Source organism: Orcinus orca, chromosome 1 (assembly GCF_937001465.1).
Source record: "Orcinus orca chromosome 1, mOrcOrc1.1, whole genome shotgun sequence".
Classification (NCBI taxonomy): Eukaryota; Metazoa; Chordata; class Mammalia; order Artiodactyla; family Delphinidae; genus Orcinus; species Orcinus orca.
In genome coordinates, this window is record NC_064559.1 from 47,048,555 (window position 1) to 47,059,324 (window position 10,770).

Genomic DNA, 10,770 nt, shown 5'->3' on the forward strand with positions numbered 1-10,770 from the left:
GGCTTGAGATTAAAGTAAGCTCCCAAAGTTCCCAATCAGGGCTACGGGGGACCAGCATGTGTGTATGTGTGTGGGGTGCAGTCGGGAGTGAGGTGGGGTTAGGAAACCCTTCAAGCTTGGCTGGCCTTGTGATTTCAAGCGAGCTTCTGCAGGGAGAAACAGGCTTACTGTTTTGGAAAGAACAAGCTTGGGTCCCACGTTTCCTCTGGGCAGAAGCCTGGGCTTTTGCCTTGTTTGACAACCTGTCAGAGGCGAACAGGCTGATGCTACAGGGAAGACAGAGCCAAGAGAAACTGCTTTTGGCTTCATGCTTTGAGACTATGTGTGTGTGTGTTTCTCTCTGGTAGATCCTGGAAGGCGAGCGTAGTGGGAGAATCAATTGTTTTCAGCGTCCAGAATGTGCCAGATAGTCATGGAGTTTGAGGGTGGGGAACGAGAGAAACTCTAAGGCACATACCTCATTTTTCATACTGCTCCCCCTGCATCTGACTTTGGAGAGAGGGGAATTCTTTAATTCCTCACATCCCTGACCCCCTACTTGGGAGACCCCAGTGCCCGGCATACACTGTGCAATTAACAAATGTCAGCTGGCTGAATGAGTGCCTTTGGGAAGTGGGTGGTTGTTTACTGAGCATTTACTATGGGATCTCCTCAAATCAAACCTATGAGAAAAGTATTGTTTTCAAGTAGGTTCAGGAAGGTTAAGTAACTTGTCCAAGGTCTCACATCTAGGACTGTGTGTGTGTGTGTGTGTGTGTGTGTGTGTGGTGGAGGGAAAGGGGTGTACAAGAGATTTGAAAGGCTCATGGCATCATTTTTTGTCCTTGCTCTCTTTTGCAACTTCATCAAATCTATGAATTTATGAATTTGCAGAAGCTGATGGGACTGTCCCTGAAAGCTGATGGGACAGTCCCTGAAAGCTGATGGGACAGCTGAGTGGGCTGTCCCTGAAAGTTGGAGGCAATGAAAACAAGGTTGGGGGCTTTCCAAGTGGGTGCTTGAGGTAGTACATCTCCTGTAAAAACAGAACTTGAACTTACGTACACACAGTAGGGAAGAAGACAGAAGAGTAGAGGGACAGGAAGGCCCCAAGATCTTTTGCAGACATGTATAACAGCCCCTTCCCTGAGATCCAGGGAGAAAGAAAGGCACAAAAGAGAACAAAGCCAGGTCATCTGTTAAAAATTATTTAATAGAAAGTCCAATGTCAAAATGTAACAATAAACAAAAATACACATGTATAAATATGTATATATATAATTAGACCTGTATACTTTCTCAGACCCTTTTCAAATGAAACAGAATCATCATCATATCTTGGTGGTCAAATCAAAAATAATATTCAAGCGACGTGGACCCACTGGTGCTGTGGGGAATAATAGTACTACTGAAGAACTTTGAGGGTTCAAACAATTCCAATCATGAGAGAGCTGGGGATATTGCCAAATGTCCTTTTCTGGAGACCCAGAGAGGGAATATGAGCAACCCCATGGCTCTGTACAGTGTACCTGATCTTTTCTTAGCACCTACAGCCACTACTGCCTAGGGAGTCCGCTCTCCTGTCGGATGGGGTTTTGAATTGTTTAAGTTTATGCTATTTGAGAGTTTGCTTGCCCTGTCTCCCAGATTACAATCTCCTGGGGATTTTGCTTTAAGACCTTCCTATTCTTCAGGCCACGTGCCAGCACAGTAGTTTGGGATGGATGCCATCAAGGTGTGAGGATTTGCTCTTGAAATGGTGGTTGATGTCCAAAGTGGCTGTGCACACATAGGGGGCACCCAAACCCTCAGGGCTTCAGAGTGAAAATACCAGAACCTCTGTCTATAATATTTTGTATCTTACTCTTTAAAAATTTTTATGTTGTGCGCTTTAAAAAATGTGCCTAATGTTTTAGTACAGAAGTATATGAATATATACTTTAAATTAATAAACATACGGGGGGGATGCATCTCACAAGGTTTTTGCTGACAGGCACGTGTGGTCCAAACAGATGGGCACCCACGGCTTTACAGAATTCACGTGCATGTGGAGGGCTGGGCAGGCTTCCCTGCGGGGCTCCCACGCCCACCTGAGGAAGGCTCTGCAGGTGCTCAGAAGAGCAACGCCTCAAGATCATCTCCCAGACCTGAATGAGAGCTGATGTCTCCTGATCCTGCCGCTAGATTTTCCTTGAATGTAACGCCTTATCCTAAATAAAACACAGATGCCCTTGGGAAGAGCAAATACACAGCCACTGACACCTGGCAGGGAAGATTTTGATCTCTTCCTGGTGATGGAGAGGGAACTGGACCAGGGCAGACAATGGGGAGAGGGTGCCCTAAGGCAAACCTGGCCGTATTCCATGACCACACCCCGACCAAGGGGACCTTCCAGGACCTTCATTTTAAAGTAGGTGTATTTGAGGCCAAATATTCTGTCAGTTTCCAGCATCGTGATTACTACAGGCCGAATTCTAATGAAAACGTCTAGGCTGGTGGGATAGTCGCGTGGGAACCACAAGACACAGAATCAGAAATTGCTCAGTAAGGAGCCAGAGGAATATCTGGGAAAAGAGTAGGTGTTTGAGCGACAGTCTTTCCAAGGGTCCAGATGGCTAGTGAATATGCCAGGCTGCACCCAGGAGGGCAGGTGCGGAGGTCTTGCAAAATAGGTGAGCCAATAGGTGAGCCCCAAGCCGTCCTCAGGGCCCTCTGGGGTCAGGAGACCTGAGCCCCTCAGCTAGGAAAACTGCCTTCAGCCCCCAGTGCCTCCAACTTCTCAAGGAAATTATGTTACCTATTGTGGCCTTTTCCTGAGTTTCTAGCAACCATGCTGCCTCACAGCTGGTATTTTGATTCATCTAATTCTTTTTCTTCTCCTTATAAAGTTTCTAATTATTTGTCTGGGGGCAAAGGGAAGAGAAACCCAATGCTCTGAGCCCTGAATAGGTTCTTTGGCACCGCGAGCTGTCTGCACAGAGAGACTCTGTCTGCTGTCTCTGAGCCTTCCCTGCGTCACTCCCAAAGAGCGCGGGGCTCCAGGGGCCTCCCCGTCCCCACAAGGCTCACGGCAGCTGTCTAGGCTTGCGGGTATTTTCCATGTGCACACAAACCATGTGTGCTTTTTTGTTTTCGTTTTTTAATTCCCCTTTCTTTGGCAGGACACAGGTGCACACTGCAGACACAGCAGAGGCTCGGCCACCAGGTATGACCCAACCCGGGGAAAGGCTGTCCAAGGGAGGCTGCCCTTTGGTAGAATGAATGAAGACCTCACATCCCGAGCTGGGAAGCCCTAGGCGGCTTCCCGTGTATTTATCTTAGGGTGCACCCTCATCCCGGGGTCTAGGCTGGCCTGTTCCCTAGAGGTATTTTTAGCCTTGCTGGTTCTACAGCCAGGTCAGGATGACCCAGAGCTGTCCCCTGTATGTCTCTAAATCCAGCCCAGGTTAAAGCTCTTGAAATCAAACAGCTCTGGGGGAGAGGACAAAGAGCTGGGGCCGGGGTGGAGGATACACAGGAGTAAATCATCTCGGCAAGAAGCTGTGTACCTCCACAGCACGGAGGGAACTTCTGGTCCTGACGGGGTTCACACTTACCTCTCTGGGTGGCCTCGGCAGTGGGCTTCAGAGGGGGCAGAGCATCACCTACAGCTCTCTTTATGCCCCCTGGGCTGGGTCACTGATTGCCCTGGCCACATCCCTCTCTTCTCCCTCCTCAACTCCTAGCGCCAGCTGCTTCTCTGCACACAGGCCCTGACAACCCACACTGTCCCTCCTTTGGCTGAGTCCCATGCTGTCCCCTCAGCCTGGAAGGCCCCTTGCAATGCTCTCCCTCAGGCCTCTGACAACCTTGAGCTTTGATGTCCCCTCTTTTAGGAAGCCCCCGATTTCCAAAGCTGGGCGGCTGCCCCTCTGAGAGCCTCCCGCGGCACCCAGTAATTCCCTACAGTGCACTTCCCACACTGTCTGCCCCACTAACGGTGGGCTCCTTGAGGGCGGGAGCTGGGCTCGGGTCAACCGTGTATTGCTGGGGATTAGCTCAGTGCCTGGAGTATACTAGGTGCTCCATATAATCTGTTGAATGAGTGAGTCCCCGACACTGGAAGAGGCAATGCTAAAAATGTTACCTCTGGGCCAACCTAGACGAAGGGGCCCCAACCCCAGCCGCTGGTGTCCCAGTGGAGCTGCTGAAGTGCTACAGTCAGGGACATACTGGCTGCGTGGGAGAGTGTGTGAGAAATGCTGGGGTATATGGCGAGACCTGGCACGTGTCCTGAGGGATGGGTCCTATATGTGCCTGGGGTTGGGAAAGGCTGCCACAGTCCAGGTTAAAGCCCAGGTGAGTGAAAGATGCTAGTGGCAGGCATCCTGGCACAGAGAGGGCACAAGACCAGACGACCAGCAGACCTTCATCCTCCTATTCGAGTCTAATTCAAACTTTCGTGAGAGTGATCACCAGGTTTTCCTAGTTTGGTATTATTATAATTACACTAATGCTTTCCTAGGCGTTATCTTAGAGATTACAATACGGCAAAATGCAGCTCTTCCTTGAAGTACTTCAATGATAAAGTAGTTATATATTTTTTCTCCATGTATCTTTCTGTGGGGTGTGTGTGTGTTAGGAAATTGATCCAAATTTAGAGTCCTATAAGGCAGCTGCCTTGTTCTGCTCTAGGAAAATAGATACAGAAAAGCTGGCTTGCAATCTACTGCGAAACTTCCCTTGCTCACTTGACTGTCAAGAGAGAACAGTCCCTGAAGATCTGGACTGAAATGCCAGAAACCAGGGGCTGTTCTATCACTTCTGGGTCTAAGCCCAGGGGTCTCCGAGGTTCTAGAGTTATTCTCAACCCTAGGGACCCTAAGGCAGTTCTGGCTGAGTTCAGGGTGTTCTTTTTACTGCCTCTAAGTCTTACCCAATCAGATGCAATGCCTTGGGCTAAAAACAACCCCTGGAAAGGAAAGAAGGGAGAATTCAGAGTAGAGAGGGAAGACAGTATTAGAATAGGGCCTTTGGTTTAGGGGTGAGTCTTGGTGAATTAAAGCAATTTCTCTGGCTTCGAAGAGATAAGAGCCATTTCCTACATCATCTTGAAGGAATTTGACAGCTACCATGTTAGAAAGAGGCAGGAATCTTGGCAACTGTTTTCATAAGAAAACTGGACATAGCACCCCCTTGACACAGGAAATTCTCTTGATCCTTTCAGGCTAAGTAAGTGAGGGCAGAGGCGGGTCCCCTCTAGGCAGCACCTTTAACAGTTGCCATGGAGACATGAGTCATCTTCTTTAGAGGTTGTGCCTTTAGAAGCAAAGAGAGAAACTGGGGAATTCTTGGGCTCTTCTGACCTTGGAACAAATTAGTTAAATGCCTATCCAAGTCACTACCTGACTATCTAAAACATTTAAGGTCTTGAAAGAGATTCACATCTAGTTTCAATGCTTAAACTAGCCTGGAAAATACAGAGGCCCCAGTCCAAAGATCAAAAAGAGATGTCAAACCCTAGCTCACAAGAAAGGATTTCAAGTTAACGGTCCAGGCATTGTCTTTCCTCCACCTTTGGAGATCAGATTCTCCTAAACTTCTCCGGAGGTTAAGGTTTTTCACCTTAAAAAGATGCATCCTGGAATGAAACAAGCCTTGGGACCCAGGAAAGAAATCAGAGTACTCAAAAGCCTGTTCTGGTCACATCTGATACCTAACTGCAGATACCAGCCTCCTTTTCCACGTGCGGAAAGGATTCCAAGGAAAGAGATATGCGCCTAAAATCCCAAAGCCGTTCCCTTCTGGGCACTAACACCCTGCTAGCCTCTCCTGGTTTGTGTGTAGCTTATCAGATATAGGAAGGCCAAGTAAAACACTCCCCATGAGGAAACCAAGCTGGTGGTGAGCCAAGGAGAGATTCTGGAAAAGGGAGATGCCCCCAAAGGGTTGTTTTCACAGTGTCGCGTTGCAAAGGGCATAGTAGTAATAAAAAAAATTAGGAAAACACTTGAGTGCCATCTTTCCTTCTCTCAACACGGCCATTTATGTTGGATATATGAATTCTACACTTAAGATACACAACTAAGAACACGGGGGTAATAAATTCATTTCCCAGGATTATTGTGACAAGACAATTATAAAAATGCCTAGCACAGTATCTGACACAGAGTGAGTTTAAAAAATAAATGTTCGTTCCTTTTCCTCTTTCCCCGAGATTAGATTAGATCCCAGATAAGGTACAAGAGTCTTCTGAAAAGCATGGCATAGCTAGTGAGTGAGTCCTAAGGTCTGTCACAAGAGTAAATCTGTTTACCCACAATCCTCATTTCCTTCCACAGCTTTCGACCCTCTTCCAGAGACATACAAAAAGGTGACTGAAGTCAAGGGCACTTTTTTCCCCCTTGGAAAAACATGTCCATTCATTGGTAAAAGGCAATTCATAGACCTTATCCATGAAATTCCAAAGGTCTACGGCAGGGACATATTTGCAGGGTGGAAGCCAATTGCCTCACCCGGCTTTATACAAGCGCCGGGAGTGGAGGTGGGGAGGTCCAGTAATCCACCCATGACATTGAGAAGCCATGTTCTTGCTTCGAGCCACCCTTTCATTATGCCCTTAAATATATAGTCCCTGTCCCCAACCAGGCCTTATTCTTCTACTAGGGTTTTAAGCAAAACTTAGCAAAAAGTTTAATTTCTGAGACGTACAAAGAAATAAAGCCCTGAGCGTGTCTTCCGGGGGAAAAGCATGCAGGGCAGATTTTATGTAAAATTATAGAGTGCAATCTGATACCTTTTTTTTTATGAGGGAGTTGGGAGGAGGAAGGAGAGAGCCTTAGATACCAATTGTTTTGCCTTTCATAAAAAATATATCAGAGTCCCGGAGTCCAGGATTCAGAGTCAGTATTTTCCTAGATTAAGAATTTGATAAATTTTCTTCCTATGATACTGACAAGACCAATAGACATGGAAACGCTTTTAAATTCTTGCCCAGTGTCTAAGCAGGACGTGTAATCAATATGCCAACGGGCCTCATGGGCTGCTGAGGTAAACTGCATAGGAGGTATAACCTCCGTTCTTAGCAGGCTTATGGGGAGAGTGTGGCCCTAAGAGAAAATAAGTCTCAACGAGACTGTGAGGGAGACAAAGTTATAACTCAAACTGGGACCGAAAGGGGGGCGTCATCATCCCTGGACCCGCTCCCGGGGGCTGTCAGGTTGCAGCTCTGGCCGCTTCTGACCCTGGGTGAGCCCCTGACACGGAGGTGCAGGAGGCTGGCACCAGCACGGAGGACTGAGGAGCCGAGGCTCCTCAATCGGGGCATCAAAGCTCCGTCTCAGACCCTGGGCACTGCAGACGGGGAGAGACCTGTCTCCCAGCAGGCTGGTGGGTGGCCACTGCTATGTCTGAGGGCCGACCTAGTTTTCTGTCTCCAGACTTTGTACCTTCTTTGTCCTAAATAGACCGTAACACCACCCTACGCTCCAGCCTGGGGCTAGGAGGCACCGTGAGGTAAAAGCCTCTTTCAGGGTTCTCTGCCAGTAACAAACACGCATTCAATTATGACAGCAGTACTCCGTGATCCTGAATCTCTGCCAACCAAAAGAAAGCTACGCACATACTGCTGAACTTGTACAATTCTACAACTCAGAGCCCATAAGGCGTGTGTAATCTAGCTGTAAATCTTGCCTACAGTCTGCCCCACCCACTGGCCGCTAAAGCAGCTGGATTTTGAATCGCACCGGGCACACAGCCATCGCCCTTCTCTGTCCTAAATGCTTCTCGGCCCGTTTCTCATTCTTTTTCTATACCTCCATCCGCCAGACCATTTCCCTCCCTCCTTCCTTCATCTCCCTGAGTCCTCAGAGATGACAGCCAGCAGGAGCACCAGCTTCTGGATTATTCTTTCACTGTATCTGAGACAACGGGCTTAATGTTCAGATACACAGGGGAAAAAAAAAGGCAAATGTTTTTGCATTAGACCTTTTCAGAAGGCATAAAAAAATAAAGTACAAACACAGATCCCTTGACAATTTTATGATTAAAACCAACAAATGGAAAACAGACAGTTTTGAGCGTTGCTAACATAGTCAAGTATTTCGCTTGGCTCCGTCCAACTGGCTCCGTCACCCCATTTCTCAGATCTGTTTCTAGATGTACCGAATGTGTCTGCAGATGACATCACTTTTGCCCATCAAAGAGGTACCCCGTGTTAAACCCGGGAGACAGAACTCCAGGTGAAAAGCCACTGGCTCACGGGCACAACACTTCAGGTTTCACGAAACCCCCCAAAATCAGATTCCCCAGAGACACGTGGTTCTGTTGTACATGTGTATCATGTCAAAATGTTAAACGTGACCGTGAGAAAAATGATGTGAGCCTGTTTCATCTCCACGTGGAAGGTGGTGATTTTCTGGGAAGACACTATCTGAGATACCAAATAGAGGAGCGAAATGGAAGACATTTAGTGTTTGCTTCATTCTTGCTGGGTAAGAACAAGGAATCTCGGGAAAAGGTCACCCTCAGAACAGTGAACAAGTCACTGGCGCACAAGTTTAAGGTGGGGCTTGGCAGTTCGTTTACAGTTGGGGAAAACTATTTTAGTCACTTGGCCAAAAACCATAGAAAAGGAGGGGACATAAAACCCTAGGCGACTCGAACTCTCCCTGCGTTTTTTCTGCTCGAAGCTGGATAAAAAGCCTGAAATTTTGGCTGCGTCTCTATTTATGTAACAACCACAGCTGCTCCCCCCAAATAGCTGCTGCTGCCGGCTGAAAGAAGGAAGGGCTTTTGTTGCTAACGTTTGAGTCCATTTTCTCTAGTGCCTGACTGAGTTTCCTTCCTCTCACTTTTGGTGTGTGCCGGGTCTAAAAGGAGATAAGGAATCTCCCCCTGAACACGTTACTGGTGCCACCAGCTCCGTGGATGGATTTTCAGGTCAAGGCTCATCTTCACAGCAAGAACACACTAAGCTTCTTATTCTGTTCTGTGGCAGGTGATCTCTCAACTACCCAGAGCGTATTAACTACCCACCTTCGGAGGGTGGCAGTGTGGCTGACGCTGAGGCCTTTCGCGTCCACAACCCTGCAAACAGAGAAACACACAGTGCTTTTGCTGTGTTTCTTTTTGTGGGCCAAACCCACACCTGGACTGCTGGCGTGGCACTGAATAGGGTGCCCTCCCCTGAAAGTAACAAAGAGAACCCTCGTCAAAGCTATCGAACGTGTTAAAAAAATACAAAAGTTATTTTCTCCTTTTGATTGCTATTTACTTGTGACAACATTTGTTAAAAATATTATTTCTGTCTTTGAGAAGAGACCATTCTCTTCATAGAATATGGAAAAATAAACTCTACCAAACCCACAGTTCATGTTCCCCACGACTGCCCGGGGCTTTGGCTCTCGCATCTCCGAATATCATCACCAGTGTCCATGTACTAAGTTTTCTAGTCGGCAAACGCTTTTCACCACACCATCCAGTGCTGCAAGTAAGGGAAAGGAAGTGGCAAGGCCCACGTGCCATTTTGAAGGGAAGTAGGGTGGTTTATTTGCTAACAGGATGAAAGCTAACAGGGTGGTTTCAGGCCCTCCTAAAAAGCCGTGGGACGTCCCCTTGCCTCCTCTGACCACTGTCAGCACTGCGAATGCTTGGTGGGTTATAAATGGGACGGTAGGGAGCCACTGAGGAGTCATTGCTAAGGAGGGCTCGTCTTCCGCACCCAGGATCATCATAAAACACTGAGCTGGATGAATGGGAGAAGACAAGGAAACATAAAAACAGTAAAATGTTTATTTTCTTAGAAAAAAAAGTAGGCAAGAGGGATTCAAAATGATTGTGATCACACTTCCGTCTGCATCGGAGCAAAACTGACGCTGCAAGCTTGATCTTTGATTAAGAGACCCAGGAAATGAAACCACCTGCCGTTCGCTCCTATGTCACTTCCAGGAGTCATGTCACAACATGCTTTTAATCGACAACAGCGTTTCTACTTCTTCTTCACAGAGAAACAAGGCTTTTGCCATAGCAACCGTCCCCTCTCCAAAGCGCGACACTGCCAGTGAGAAGCAAGGCTTTGGACTGCTCAGGGGAAGGCAGGGAAGGAGGAGAGAGGGAAGGAGGCGCTTGTCTTAGAAGCGGAACCGGTCTAGGACAGAAGTTGGATATCTGAGTTCACCACTACCTTATCTTATAGAAAATAGGTTGGAGAGCATCTGTAAAACCAACAGTATCTTTAAGGTGAAATTGCAGAATTTTGCTGCAGACCTGGACACTGAGAGAAGTGAAAAGTTGCAACAAGTTTTAACTAGCAGCAACAAAGAAAGTTCGATAACAGTTTTTTTGTTTGTTTGTTTTTAGCAATATTCCTTTGCAAGTTCATTAAGAAACATTGTAATTTAATGGGGCATACGATATGGAACGATCTTCTTTTGCTATAGTGCTGTTCGCTGAAGAGAACCGACCTTTGCAAAGATTTCAACGTGGGGTGTAACCTATTTACACAGTAGTAGCTCCCAGTTTGAGTGGTAGAATTGGTGCTATGTGATATCTTCTTCTTCCGAACAGTAATCTCGACCCTTGAGAGGAAAAGAAAAGAATAAGATGTGACTGAGAATCCAAAGCAAGGCTTGAGATAGTTACTTGCAATCGGTTTTCTCTCAGTATATGTCTCCCTGCAACAGGAGCCAGGCTCCGTCATTGACTACTGAGCACCAGGAAGGTTAAGTCATAAATACGTGCTGGCTGATTTATAAACTGTATATACCTCATAGCATGGAAGTTTTACCAAGCCCCCAATAAGCCCTTATTTTG

General features: G+C 47.1%; 1 protein-coding gene across 4 annotated transcripts in view; it reads right to left on the reverse strand.

The window, feature by feature from the left end:
* C1H1orf21 (chromosome 1 C1orf21 homolog) overlaps positions 1-10,770 on the reverse strand; it is a 191,755-nt gene that overhangs the window by 26,364 nt on the left and 154,621 nt on the right. For 2 of the 4 annotated variants that reach the window (XR_004486201.2, XM_049704504.1), the window contains one exon: positions 9,737-10,535. The exons of the other annotated variants lie outside the window; for them this stretch is intronic. Coding sequence is in view for 1 of the 2 variants with exons in the window: in XM_049704504.1 (XP_049560461.1) it covers positions 10,497-10,535 (39 nt within the window). In the remaining variant the exon portion in view is untranslated. Of the gene's footprint in view, positions 1-9,736; positions 10,536-10,770 lie in introns of those variants that run through there. 4 annotated transcript variants of the gene reach the window in all.